The sequence below is a fragment of the Clupea harengus genome, chromosome 4 (genome assembly GCF_900700415.2).
Source record: "Clupea harengus chromosome 4, Ch_v2.0.2, whole genome shotgun sequence".
In the NCBI taxonomy this organism is placed as follows: Eukaryota; Metazoa; Chordata; class Actinopteri; order Clupeiformes; family Clupeidae; genus Clupea; species Clupea harengus.
Window position 1 is genome coordinate 28,230,503 of NC_045155.1, and position 15,593 is coordinate 28,246,095.

Here is a 15,593-nt window from a genome sequence, read left to right on the forward strand (position 1 = left end):
ATTCGACCATACCCTATTAACGTTCACACGGAGTTCTACAATAGAGCAACACAACTAATTTCCGGTTGCGAACGGAGCGGTTTATACCAGAGGAGACGGAGCAGTTTACACCAGAGGAGATGGAGGTTCTTGTGCGGAGCGGTTTACACCAGAGGAGACGGATGTTCTTGTGGGGGAGGTCTGCCCGACATGAAATCATTTAGAAGTTTCACGGAAAAAGGTGTTGCTTTCAACTAAGTTATTTATACATGGAACTCCCATGACCCACCCCAGCACTGCGCTGACCTATCCATGTTTGCACTGAATCTTGTAGTATTCACGGAAAGGAACTGCGCCTTTGAAAGTGGCTGTTGTCTGTATCAGTGCGTAGGCTCCAAAAAAGTTACATAGACAAAATTCAAGGCCGGAGCTCGCTCTCAAAAAAGTACCTTAAAAACTGATTTTTTCATCCAAAAGTGGTTTATTGGCTTCACCAGAAAAGAAACCTAAAGTGCAAGTGCAAATGTTTCGGGTGACCCCATCCTCAGTGCAAATTACAAGCAATAGAAGTTCACAGCATATTTGGTTTCTTGTCTGGTGAAGCCAATAAAGCACTTTTGGATGAAAAACTCGGTTTTTAAGGTACTTTTTTGAGAGCGAGCTCCGGCCTTGATTTTTGTCTATGCACTGAATCTTACTCATGTTATGAAATTAGCAAAATGGTTTTGCCAAATGATGATGATTGGTTTTAGGTTAGTTTTAGGTCATGTGTGGCAGGCTTTGTGTGTTGCCATCTGCATTGCCCATCAATGAAATGAGGGCCCTACTTCTCTTATCGTGGTAGAGGATTCATGATTCTTTCAAGTAGTGCCTGCTGCATCTGTGTATCCACTAACCTCCAACCTGCACTAAACTATTAATCCATGTGTAATGCTGACTGACACACCAGAATAACGAGCCTGAACTTCCTGCTCCGAGCCCCCAGCAGGCCGCGGCCTCGCTCATCGCCTCGCGCGCTCTACATTACTGGGTCGTGCGTTGTGTGCAGGGATGAGCTAAATGAACAGAAACAATCTTGCTGGGGTGAGAGATTCCGCCGAGACAACAGCAGTCTCTCTTAAGGAAACGCACAGTAGACAGTAGACAGAGGCGCTGCCCCAGGTGCTAGAACAGTCTGATGCAAAGCCCTGAAAGCCGCTGCTTCTCGCTAAGGTAAACACCTCCTGCTATATCAGCGGAACAATGGGGGATGTGTTTCAGGTCTTAACTCTGCTTATCTGTGGCCCAAACCCTTTAAACCTAAAATACATTCCTAATCATGTAACATCGATCCATCAATAGGAAGTTTAAGAGGCCCACTCTTATTAGATTGATTAACTGATTGAATAGTTAACTCGCTCTACTCCAGGCAGACAGACAGGCAGACAGGCAGACAGGCAAACAGACAGACAGTCGGTGAAAAACGATCTGTCTGCGGAAGCGTGGACTTTGAATACTAACGGGGACTTTCCAAAGGCACACTCCTCCTGGCTGGAGAGAGAGGCGGAGGTCATTATGAAAGTGCTGTCTGAAAGCAGCGCAGCCTTATATCTTTCACCCGCTGCAGCCTGGCATGTGCGGCGCGGTGGCGCGGACACGCATAATACACCCCTACAGCGCTACACAGGACCTGCCCCCAGACAGAGCACTTTGGGGGACGAAATAAAAACTAATCTCAGATTCAATACAGGCTGACAGCAAATGAATTCGCCAAGCTTACCTCAGCATGAATAAACAGCCACGGAGGGGAGGCAACTGCAGCGAATGAGTGTGTGTATTTGTATGAGTGTGTGTGTGTATTTGTATGTGTGTGTGTCTGCGTGTGTGTGTGTGTATTTGCGTGCGTGCGTGTGTGTGTGCGTGCGTGCGTGTGTGTGCGTTTGCGCAGAGGTGGAGAGGTGGCTGCACACGGGGGTTTGTGTTGCCTGCAATCTATTGGATTCAGATTCCGAGGGTTTATGCATCAAATAAAAAAGGCAATCTTGCGTTTTAAAGCACCTCTCCCTTCTGCCAGCGCAGCGCGGCACGCCTCAGATAAGGCTCCGGCGTCCCCCAAAGGTCTACCTCCGAGGGCTCCCAATCCTATTACAGGACGCCAGCAAAGGAGAGGTGTGGGGCAGCAGAACAATCTTCCGCACCACTTAAGCCGACAAACTCATGAAGGCACACACGCACACACACACACACACACACACACACACACACACACACACACACACACACACACACAGACACACACAGACACATGCGTCACAGTCACTATTCAAAGACGTACGCTCTCTCTCTTTTCAAACTCCTGAAGGCGCACACACACACACACACACACACACACACACACACACACACACACACACACACACACACGCGCGCGCCACAGTCGGTATTCAAAGACATACGCTCTCTCTCTTTTCAATAATGACATTTCAGTGTTGTTTACCTCGATGATTTGATTTAAAGTATTTTTCATCTATCTTACTACAATTAAATGTTATGAACTAATTTAATGGCATTTACATTGTGCATAATGAATATGCATAATTATGTCTGGCCTCTAGACGGATAAAAACACTCCACTAACTAAAGAGAACTGTTGTGTGATTAATTCAAACAACACCATGCAGTATGTAATCGATTGCAACGCATGAAGGCAGCCTATGTGATGAAACTACTCAAACCCATATGCTCAGAACTGAAACGCATACTGTATGAACAAAACAATCTTGGTCCAAAAGAAAACCTGTAGGCCTACTCTACTATGGAGGAATGACTGACCATCTCATTGTAATATCGTGATCTACTCTCTGTCTGCCCCAGTTGAAGGATACATTTTCAACTGGTGTGGTCTGCTTGGGTTGGATTGCATGCACAGCACAAACGTCAAAGCGATGTTGGTGTTCATGTTGGTGCGATGAACAATTTGAGTTTTCGGTTTGTTTGTATTAAAGCCACGGACAGCACAAACGTCAAACGATGTTGGTGTTCATGTTGGTGCGATGAACAATCTGAGTTTTCGGTTTGTTTGTATTAAAGCCACGGACGTTCCATCAGGCTGACCAAAAAATGTGATGTATGTAAAAATGTAAATGAAGCGTAGCTGTTGGAAACAGAAAAACCTCCAATTAAATCAAACAAGAAAATAACCAATCACTCTGCATTGTTGTTGTTGTTGTTGTTGTTGTACCCTGCTGCTCAGGTTCTGTGGTTGGGCAGTCATGATGTTGTGTTTAGTGGTTGAAGGCTATAGACAGCACATGTTTTACTGTGGAGGGCCTTTACTGATCCCATGTGGCATGTGTTGTAGCTGGATCGGTTGCTGTGGGAAGTCCCCAACCAATAGCACGAGGAATTTAATATCTTTTCCTTTGTATAACTAAAATGACACAAAAAGTGGTCTGTATAATTTCAATTGGCTGTCTTAAAAGTAACTCATTGTGTTGTTGTGGTATCATGTATACAGCCTTGGTTCACACATACCTTGCTGACAGTCATTGCATGTCTGGACAAACTTCAGAAGGACAACACAACTCTTACACAAGACAGACACTAAAACCCTGCTTTAACTGTGTCTTGAGTAAGGGATAATGTCTAGTCCGCCAGTCAGTATCGGACAATACATCCAGACAGGACAAATAGGACCCCGACAACCGCTTATTATACGTTTATTGACCGTTACTTGCCGAAACGATAAAAGAAACTTCACACAGTATTTCATTTTAATGGTTGTATTGCTGTTTCGTAGCTTCTGGTGAGAAAAAAATTGTTCTTGACGCAAACAGAACTTTAAAGTTTCAGGTGTGGCGTAGGAACATATTACTTGCTGACAATCAGTTACAATTAATTTCTGTTACGATAAGCGAATGGACTACTTGCGTAATGATATGAAAGATGTGAATCAGAAGCACAAAACCCGTTGCCAATGGCAGCAGTAATTAATGTTGTTCAGCGATCATCAAGAATATAAAGAATATTGAACCTCTGAACGTTAATTCAATGGAACTTTCTGTAGCCTTCTGAGGAGCCGTATAATAACCTGCTCTCCGCCTCTTTAGTCATAACAGCATCTAGTGTAGTGTATTTGTTTTGGGTTCGCCTCTCACCTATTAATTACGACCTTGGTATAGGCCTACTGAACATCCCCCATAAACTAAACATCATAAGATTGAGCTAAATTTGTGCCAGGGAGAAGCACAGCCTACATCATTCACTTGTTCTCTCCTGATCAGTAGCAGTATCTCTTTGACCTTCCATTGGCCATCTGGCATGACTCCTGGCTGCTTCCAGCTTGTTGACATCTCACTGTGCCTCTTCAACACCATCGGTTGGGCCCCCATCCTGAAACCCAGGGGGAGGCTCTCCTCCCCCCTTGCTGTCTCTATTCAGCAGGATCTGAGAGTGTGACTGCACATCAGAGGCCATGCCCATGGATGTGGACTTGTGCCAAACACCATTCATATTTCATCAGACTGTCAAAGACTGCCTCCAAGAGAGACACACACACACACACACACACACACACACACACACACACACACACACACACTCCCAGACACATTGATAACTCAGTATAGTGGATGTGTTGCCTATAACTGATATGAATGAGGAGGGAGACAGAGGGAAGAGCTGAAACACTCGCCCCACGAGAGAAGAATAGGCACAGTTTCCACTTCAGCTGTCTCTTCATTTCTGGCTGGCCACCAAGTGCTTGCATTAAAACACACACACACACACACACACACACACACACACACACACACACACACACACACACACCTGTGATATTATCCTGACAGGTTGAACTTTTCAATCTAGTCCCAGGCTGCAGGCACGCACACACACACACACACGCACACGCACACGCACACACACACACACACACACACACACACACACACACACACACACACGCACACGCACACGCACACGCACACACACACACACGCGCACACACACACACACACACACACACACACCGTACGGCTGATTAGCTCCGCCCTGCCCTGGGAGTGGGCTTTCCCTCCTGGTGAACCCACTCAGGGAATACAGGGGTAAGACCTCTGCTGGGCCACGGGGGAACGCACGTCACCTCGTGCGGTACCTACACTTCTGTCCAGTTCACTGCCTGCACACTGAACTGCTCCTGAACCGCAGGTCTCCCTTCCTGCCGCGTGCCAGCCGCGTGCCAGCCGCTCTATGCGCTATGCATTATGCAGGCAGGGGCAGCTCATGCGCTGATGCTTGACTGGAGTTAGCGCTAGCCGTCACTTAAGCCATAAAGGCATAATTGGCATAATGGATTTACTGAAAATATCAATAACTTAAGAGGGGGAATTATAGAACAGGAAAGAAGTGTGTGTGTATACACACACACACACACACACACACACACACACACACACACACTCTCTCTCACACACACACACACACACACACACACACACTGTACATATATGCTTCCTTGCTATGATCCACTTAAGAGTTGTTCTGGGAAGGACAATATTCACATCTCATTTAAACACAGGGCACGCTCATTACGATAAGACTACGAAGCCGAATGCAAAACAGACAGGGTTGTTTTTTTTAACTCCCCAGTATGAAAAGTGTTTGCTCTCAAAAAATATGCCAGAGTGGTGATGTTTTGTAGCACTCAAATTCCCATTAGATCATTACCCATATGCATTTTCTCTTTCCAGGCGGCGTACATCAGATTTAGCATGTGAAAGCATTCCCATTACCCACATTCAGAAGAGGAAACGACGACAACAACAACAACAACAAAACAACGGCTTTGATCGCTGTGACCCTTAGCATATTCACGGCAAATGCAATGACGGAGCACCTGCATTACGACAGCAGGGTTTTAATTCAGACTGAGTGGTGTGGACATTCATTCTGATGAGATTAATATGGTGATAAAAGCCAGCTGAAGCGGTTGAAGTGGATGACGCAGCCTTCTCTGATTTTATGTCCCCCTGTATGTAACAATGGCAATTTGAGGGTAGCTGTGAAAGTTCACACTGCCTAAAGTATCTCGACCAGATATTTCACCCACAGGGTCCTAATTTAAAGCAGCAATCAGGTGTTCTGTTCCAAAACTAGCTAGCTAACTACCTAAAATGCATGCAAAAACCTTGCAAACACCACCAACAGCCCAGTTGACACTGATAAAAGCTTGCCAACACACTAACTGGTGTCATTTGGCAGTATAGCTGGCAATGTCATGCTGTGAAAGCTTTTCTTCCATTTTTGCCAGGTGTTCCAGCCAGGAAACACAGAACTACAGAGTACATATCCTGGATGGCTAGTGGGAAAGACACAGGTGTTTATCTGTCCTTCACATTACCATATGCTGTCAAAATGAATTTGAGGATGGTACCAAAACTAGTTGCCTATAAAACCATACCTCAAGAAGGGTAAAATTGTTGCATAGTGTTACTTTAATAGATGTGCACAAGCAACAAAGAAGGGCTTTTCGCTCTCTAGCACACTTCATTTGGTAATTTCCTATCATGTGCACATATAGCAGGGTTATATGTGTTTCCCTGAATCTCACCACTGAAGTTGTGTCTCTTCTGTGTTTTCTTCTTATCATTTTTTTCTTCTCTGTGGATTTGGGATGCACACGTAGGGGGGCAAGGGGAGTGGCCTGGCCTGGCCTGGCCTGGCCTGGCCTGGCCTGGCCTGGCCTGGCCTGGCGTGGCGTGGCGTGGCGTGGCGTGGCGTGGCGTGGCGTGGCATGGCGTGGCATGGCGAGGTGTGACACTGAATCCCCAGCCGCTCCCGATGCACAGGTTGGCAACTTAGATAGTAGCCTCCGCCATCGGTGCATGAATGGGTAGATGTCTGACGCAATAATGTGTAAAGCGCTTTGAGTGCTCTATGAGTTGAAAAGTGCTATATAAATGCAGTCCATTTACTATTTACTTAAATGCTGTGTATGAGCAAGAGACCTTCAGAGCAATAAAAGCAGACCAGGCCCAATCCGGTGGCGGCCTCATAGTTTTCCACCAACACAACACAGAGAGACAGAGAGAGAGAGAGAGAGAAAGAGAGAAAGAGAGAAGGAGAGAGAGAGAGAGAGAGAGAGAGAGAGAGAGAGAGAGAGAGAGAGATGCACACACTCCCATTACACTGGTGTCATGACCCATCCTCTGTTTGGCTACAAGCTGAACACCAGAGTTGCTGCCTCAATGTCGTCGTCCGCTCCAGTGTCTGTCTCTGCTGTCTGGTTAATCTTTCACATGGACCCTGAAGTCATGCCCGACTATGTGCCAGTTGCTGCTGCATAGACCCTGAAGTCATGCCCGACCCTGTGCCAGTTGCTGCTGTTGCTCGAAATGCCATCTCCAGCGTATCTTTTGCTTGGACTTTGAAGTCACATATTTGGAGAGTATTTTTTGTGTGTGTTTCTACTGAATGTGTCGCATAGGAACAATGTAAATATAATGTATATATAGCTGTATATATTTTTTATTTCTTCTTTCTGTAATAAGTAATTACTAGTGTTTCTGAATGTTTAGTTTCCATGGATGTTATTGGTAACGGTCGTCACGGTTACTTTAGTGTTGGGAGGGGGAGGGGCCTTCTGGCATGCAGATCTCCAGATAGCCCTGGGTTAGCTTAGCACACCGCAAACAATGTAATCTTAGTAAGATTAAAAATATCTTAAATCAAGGAAATATATGCTTGTTTTTTGTCTGACAAGATATTTCTTCTTACCAGGCATTTTTTTATTTTTAGAGCACTTGATTGAAGCATTTCAGTCCTTAATTATCTTAATAAGGTATTATAACTTGTTACTGAGATTTTATTACTGGTTCTGAGCAAGTTGAAATTAGTTTGATTACCACTGAAAAATACAAAACTGCTTTGTCAAAGCCAGAATCAAGACAAATTTACTTGTTTTTAGTCTGGCCACACTAGTTTTGAGATATATTTGGATTCTTTTGAAAAATATCTTTGGCTTTGGCTTTGTGTCTGAGGCTAGAGCAGAGTTTACTGCCACTCATCCTCAAAACTGAGAGGAAAGAGCCACCTTTCTTCAGAGGTGATAGCACAGATAAATACTCTGTGTGAGTGGGCCGTGAGTTTATTAGGCATCGCCCTGACAGAGATCTTTCCTTAATGTTTCCAAGTAAGCCTCACAGTGAGCGAACTGCTTGTGAAGTCCAGGCACGTCTAGATGAGTTTTTAAGAAACTGAAAGGGACACAGGGGCCATGTATCGCAGCACACCGTGACTGCTGTCACATCTCTAGGTGGGGCTGTGGATTGCAGTATGTCTCCTGTTAAAGGTTCAGTGGGCTGCAGAAGGTACCACACTGGACAGGGACAGGGCATGCTGGAGAGGGCATTGGTGGGTAATGCTCAAGCTCCCCAACATAGCCGGTCTGAGCAGAATGTGAAGTGGAGTGTTAAATGTGAGGTCTGTTAGAGTGCTGATCATACTACCCATGCACAGGTTGTAGGTTGCCTAAATTGTGATCTTTTTGTGTTTCAGTCCGTAGCACACATCCTCATAGTGCCCGGGTAGGCCACAGAGTGTGGATCGGGCTGTTGTTTCTACTACAGTGGGGACTACACAGAAAGTGTCTTGGGGAAGCTTGAGGGCCTCCATCTTTGTCGAGTTTACCCTCGATTTTGAGGGACTATATAGAGTGTGTGTTATTCTTTTCTGTTTGCAACGTTGACAAAATCAAGTAAGGTAGTCATGCAGAACACCACGAGAGCTGCTCAGAGTAACAGTTTGTTTTACACTTGTGTGTTGGTGCAGGGCCAGGTTGAGTTAAAGGGGATGGTGGATACTGGATGGATGGTGACCATGTTTAGTGCAGATGGTCATGCCATCTGTGAGTAAGATCCGTTCCTTTCTTGGCACTTTATCGAGAACCGTTCTATACTCGTGAGGCCACTTGTGCGCTGACAGGAGGTTCTATGGTTCTAAGGGGGTGGGGAGGCCTGTGCAGACGAGAAAGCTCTGCCTTCGGGACTGGTCCCCTGAGTGTCCAAAGGCTTTTCAGAATGTTACGTCTGCACTGGTAAATACTGTGCCTTTAGCTCATCCAGATTTCACTGAAACTTTTCTCTTGTCTTTTTGGTGCGTCTACTAGTAGTCTTGGGGTTGTTCTGTCTCAGATAAAGTCTAATGAGGACAAAGCTCGGCCTGTTGCTTTCATGAGTAAGTCTTTGAATCACACTCAGTCAAAATATCCGGCTCATCTGCTTGAGTTCTTCGCTATGGGCTATTTGTCATAAGTTTAGTCATTCGTTGCAGGGACACAGGTTCACTGTGTGGACAGACCACAACCCACTGAAGTATGTCTTGACGAAGCCAAAGCTTGATGCTTGCAAGCAGCGCTGGGTGGTTGTTTCGCTCCTTGTGATTTGGACGTCTCGTGTGTTCCAGGTCCCAAACATGTGGTGATGGATGCCCTGAGTAAAGAGCTTTTTGTGAGATCCAGAGTTACTGTATGTGTCGCCTAACTAGGACTCCTCACACTAATCTGCTTAAAGAGGCAAATCAGCTTGCAGATGGATTCAGTCTAAAAGGTGTTCATGATGAGGCAGGTCATCTGGTCAGCAACGTACTTTGTCGCTGGCCAGGCAAAGATTGAACTGAGACACACTTGAAAAAGGTGCAAGTTAGCAAGGCTGCGGAACCTGAGGCTCGGGCAGACCGATATGTCACCATCGTCAGATGTGTCAGATGTGTCACCATCGTCAGATGTGTCAGATGTGTCACCATCGTCAGATGTGTCAGATGTGTCACCATCGTCAGGTGTGTCAGATGTGTCACCATCGTCAGATGTGTCAGATGTGTCACCATCGTCAGATGTGTCAGATGTGTCACCATCGTCAGATGTGTCAGATGTGTCACCATCGTCAGGTGTTTGTATTAGTTTGTTTTGTCACTGTCAAAAAAAAAGTCAAAAAAATCCGTCTACACACACACACACACACACAGGCTGACAGTGTTCTCTTTACACACACAAAACCATCAGCATACACACTCACACTCACTGGGGTTGAGAATTCTCACATCTTCCCGTATCACCCTATGAAGAATGGTCAAGCAGATTGTTTCGTTTTCACTATTCATTCAATGTGCTTTGCTGCTAACATGGGCTACTGAAAATAACATGTAAGTTGACATTTCACAGCAAGACGGTCTGAGTTCAGTAATGTTACTTGAATTAGTAGAAACAACCAAATAAAGCTGTTTTTAAGTAAAATAGAACTAGAGACATTGTAATAGAGACAGAGTCAAGAATCGTCCTCAACATATGTCCTCAACATATGTTGAGGACGATTCTTGACTCTGCCTCTATTACAATGACTCTAGTTCTATTTTACTTAAAAACAGCTTTATTTGGTTGTTTGCCTATAGTAATAAGGTGTTTCCTGGTGCTATGCGAGTTAACTAACAGCCAGTTAAAAACATTCATCATTTTGGAAGACTGTGAATGATAAATGTAATCTATCCCATGTTTTTTTTACCTGGTGGGATGTAAAAGAGGGAGAGAAAGAGAGAGAAGGAGAGAATATTTTCCCAGCATGCACTGATGTCTGTTGGACTTGTACCAAACAAATGATAAGTGGCTCGTCATTACAGCACCTGTCAGGATTCCTGCTGATGTGATTGGCTCAAAAGACAGAAATTCAACGGCACACCCACAAATTAATCTGCCATTTCACCTGCCCCACAAAGGCTTCCTGCTACTCTAGCATCCTATGAGTACATGTGTACAAATAACAATTATTTTCGACTCCTCCCTTTGTTGCACCATTTGTGGACTATCAGTACATCACAGGCATAATGCACAGCTCGCTGCCCTTTCACATTTTGGCCCATAAAGTGACCCTGACCCGAAACATCATCTGCAGGAGCAAGGAGCAAGCAACACCAAGGTCACGTGGAATCACACATACTGATAGAAAGAATCTTCCACAAACCTTAGAGCAGATATAGTTGGAACTGATATATTTAAAACCAAGAAATCACTTGCAGGTGAAGTTTAGCACTGTAACATTAATCTCATTCACTGTTTGCACTGTGTATGCAACATACTCCTCCTCTAAAACCCCTAAATCATCCACCGCTAGTGACATTTCCTTGAGCCAGTAAACAGTGTTGTTTGTTGTGGGTGCGGTGAGGTAGTGGGGAGGGGAGGGGAGGGGTGGGGAGGGGGTGGGGGGTGGGTGCAGTGAGGCGATGGGGAGGGGAGGGGGTGCCCAGATAATGAGCGGCGGGAGCAGAGGTGACTAAGATGCCCCTCACACACTTACCTGCCAGACCCACGATGAATGACTGGAGCACCAGCAGTTTCCATAGCAACCCCATCTTAACAGTGGGAGGTCAGTGGGCGCTTACATCCAAGCAGAGGTGTGTGTAGGGGGAGGGGGGATGAGGTGGCGGGGGGAGTCCTGACTTGTCTCCTTCCAGTGGTGGCCAGGACCTGATATTTAAAAACAAAAAGAGAAAGAAAGAGAGAAAGAGAGAGAGAAAAAAAGACGGTGACATTTCAGATAAACAGAATGTGTGCTGGCTGCTTTTTAACACAACCATTGTCATCCGCGATTGAACCACAGTAAAGTCATGCATTCACAAAAGGGTCAGAAGCCCTCCGCTCTCCACAGGAGTAAAGATGGGGACATCTAATCACAAGGCATATAAAAATCCAAGCGTGGGAAAATGGCAAGGAAGCCACTAGAGACAGAAGACTTCCAGCCATTCAGCCTTCAAACAGCAGGGGGGAGAGCAGGAGGTGGAGAGATGAGAGGGGAGGAGGGGAGGGGAGAGGGGAGAGGGGAGAGAGGAGAGAGAGGAGAGGAGAGAGAGGGGGAGAGAGGAGAGAGGAGAGAGAGGGGGAGAGAGGAGAGAGGAGAGGGGAGAGAGGAGAGGAGAGGAGAGGGGAGGGAGAAGAGAGGAGAGAGGAGAGAGGAAAGAGGAGAGGGGGAGAGAGGACAGGGGAGAGAGGAGAGGGGTGGACAGCAGGAGGTGGAGAGATGAGAGGGGATGGGAAAACTGACACCGATTTAGAGAGAGGGAATACGCAATCCCTTCAGTATTTATGAACAGAGAGGCATTCATTCAAAATGTACAGCAGAATTAAATAGATAAAATAGTGTGTATTAGTATAGTATAACTTCAACACCAGCCTTCATCACACAGAGATATATTACAGAGTTATACACGGACGGTGAATACAAATGTCAGTGGTTGCACACAGTAAGGATTAAGGAATATAAGATTTCTACATTTACATTTATTGACTTGGCAAATTTCAATCCCACACGACTATACCAAATCCAAGGTATAGAATGAGAACACAGAGCTTGCTCTTCAAAAGCACTCAAGACTAGAGAAAGGGGGGGGGGGTTGTATTACACCAGGGACAATAAGCTTTAGAGGAGAAATGGGATCTTCAAGGCGTAGCTTAAGTGCGGTCAGACACACAACCGCCCAGCAACTGAGTCTGGACCTGTGCCAACATAGACCACGGCCAAATCTGCCCCAGTCAATTGCTACCTGGTGTGCCCACTGAAATGTGAACAAACAAACAAACCAACAAAAAAATAAAAACAACAAAAAGCTGTTACACCTGCTGCCTCTGAATGCTTTCCACAACAGGACCATGAAAGAACACAGACAATGGGCTATATATCACTGCATTCAAAATGTTAGTCCTCGTGTTCCCAGAAGCAAACGGCCATGAATGCTTACACAGGCCATGGATACTTACAGAGTACTTGGTTGTAACAGTGAAGGCAAGCACTAGACACCAAATGAGTCTTGTGTCTACTCTCTGTGTAGTGCTTGCTGGAGATAACTCTATCTGCGGAAACACACTGTAACGCTGAAACATATTGGACCCTAATTTAATAGTTTTAATCGCAACGCGGCTGTCAATTTTGCTAATGTCATAAAATTAGCAAGATGCGTAGGAGTTCTATGTGTAAATTAGTTCCTTCAAAGCAACACCTTATTCTGTCAAAAATGATATCATGCTGGGCATGGACCTCCCACACAAGAACCTCGGTCTCCTCTGGTGTAAACTGTTCCGTTCGTGACCTGAAATTAGTCATTTGCTCTGTAGTAGAACAATTATTAAGCTCCGTGTGAACGTTAATAAGGTATGGTCGAATCATTGTGATTGGCTGATAAAGAATGACTTCATTGCCACATCCACTAACTACTAAACCCATTTAGGGTTGATTGTTCCCTTGAGCAAATACAGGTATCTCCACCTATTCTCACCGCACTGTTGCTATTCTCACCGCGCTGTTACACTCACTGCCCTCTGAAATGACAGAGGCTAATACAGAGGATGCCTCTATTAGCCAGCTGTCCCATGCACACTGAATGCAACATCTGACTAGCTCTGAGGCTCACAGTTTGTTTCAATGGTCAGTTTGTCTCTGTGATGCGCCTGCATTGCTTCAGTGCCTAGCAGTGACGTTTCTAAGGTATGGCAGGTATGTCATGTCCCCAGGCCGCCTCTTGATGGGGGGGGGGGCACTGAGCAGTCTCTCTTAGAGTCAGACAAGCCATCCTCGAATAGTGAAAAAATACTTTTCATCAGATATATTTCCTTAACACGCTTGGACTAATACGACTGGGGTCGTATCCTTGAGAGCAAAGACTTTGTAATTGGTAGAGTTTGGTCATTTCACGTATTACGCTCTTCCCTATAGAGTAATATCAAGCTCTTGCCGGAGCTCATGAGTGCTCGATGGTGATATTTGGGTCCTGTATTTCTGAGCTGATATTATTTACTATATTAAGTTATATAAAAGATGGGTGTCAGATGCTTGAACAGGGGCACAACATAGGTGTGTATACACAAGCGTCAGCATCAGTGTATAACCCGCTTCTACTGGCCGTAGTGTCACCAGGACGTACAGCTCCACGTTCATCTGTGCGACTCCTGCACGGCTCAGAAGAGGCTGACCCAGTGCCCACACGACTCCCTGTACAGTACCTGGTGAGGGCCCTGGTACAGCGTGTGGGTGCGGATATTCAGTGTGTGTGTGTGTGTGTGTGTGTGTGTGTGTGTGTGTGTGTGTGTGTGTGTGTGTGTGTGTGTGTGTGTGTGTGTGTGTGTGTGTGTGTGTGTGTGTGTGTGTGTGTGTGTGCGCGCGCGCGCGCGCGCGCGTGTGTGTGTGTGTGTGTGTGTGTGTGTGTGTGTGTGTGTGTATTCTGGGCCCTTTTCCTACCACCAACCAGGGAAACTGCTACATTCTTGTGGCCATGGACTACATCATCGGTTCCCAAACTGGGGTACAGTTTTCTCCCCGCGTACCCCCTGAACCACTTCGCGTACCCCTGGGGGTACGCGGGGAGAAAATTTCCGCGATAACAGAAAAGGGACGGAATTCGCAGAATGTACCGTTTGAAACAGAATTGCAACTTTCAGACGGAAACATCATTTTGTGCATCAAAATCGCCCAAATTCCCCTGTATTTTTTCCTGCAAGTCTGTATTTCTTTCTTGTAAACACAACAACGATCGCAACGATGAACAAGCATTAATTAGAAAACAAGAGAAAATGTCACGTCTGTGCTGAACTCCGCTCCGGCCACGCCCCCCTATTCAACACAGACCTCCATAGCCTGTCAAATGAATTCGCTCATCTTCCCAATCGCCTGCAAATAATGTTTTTTTAGTCTTCTGTTGATGGCTGGCAAACAACAACCTTAGAAGGTTTGGGTCACTTGTGGGACATATTATTCACTCATTTTAAGCCATCAATCTACCTCTGGGTGAACCAAATGAGCCGAAACGGATTAAAACGGAATTAAAGTAAAAGGTGAAAAGGAAAACTTTTTTTTTTTTTCAACAGGGGGGGGGGGGGGCGGGGGGTACGCAGCCGGAGATTAAATGTCTGAAGGGGTACAGGACTGTAAAAAGTTTGGGAACCACTGGACTACATCACCAAGGTCCCTACATTCTTGTGGCCATGGACTACATCATCGGTTCCCAACATACAGGCCTATGGGTCCCTGAGGTCCCTCACCACCGCCGAGCACCTGGCTGACAAGATGTTCTGCCGGAGCTGCACAGCGACCAGGGGTGGATCTTTAAGGCTAAAGGCTGAAGGCCCAGAGTGCCGGACCGGTGGAGCGTTTCAACCATACTCTGGCCACCCAGCTTGCTGTCTTAACCAGCCGTGAGACTGGGATCTGCATTTGCCCCTGGACCTGTGGGCGTACTGGAGGGCAGTCCAAGAGTCCACCAAGTGCACCCCTGTGGCCCTCATGTTCTGACATGAGCTCCGGACGCCAGTGGACTTGGTGTTTGCCATCAATGTCATTGTCACAGTGAAGTTTGCCCTGGCCTCTCGTTTCCCCCAGTGTGTGTGTGTGTGTGTGTGTGTGTGTGTGTGCTTCAAAATAAAAGCCTTGCAGCTAAAAAGAGAAGCTACGCTGTCAATTCAGGAGAGAGAGAAACAGAACGGAGCAGTATTCATTCTCTCGAAATCCTTATACAAAGATCCTTCTTAGACGTTTTTGCATAGAGAGTAGTGAGTAGTATCTAATTCATTATTTAACATGCTTTTTTGCAATTAAGCTGGAAGG

The 15,593-nt window shown here is 45.9% G+C and overlaps 1 protein-coding gene across 2 annotated transcripts in view; it reads right to left on the reverse strand.

Moving 5' to 3' along the window:
• The window catches only part of cntn3a.1 (contactin 3a, tandem duplicate 1), a 78,396-nt gene that overhangs the window by 57,536 nt on the left and 5,267 nt on the right, over positions 1-15,593 (reverse strand). The window contains exon 2 of one of the 2 annotated variants that reach the window (XM_012827379.3): positions 11,301-11,470. In XM_012827379.3, the coding sequence (XP_012682833.2) occupies positions 11,301-11,355 (55 nt within the window). In that variant the 5' untranslated portion in view covers positions 11,356-11,470. Of the gene's footprint in view, positions 1-11,300; positions 11,785-15,593 lie in introns of those variants that run through there. The other variant, XM_042707695.1, reaches the window with a different exon arrangement.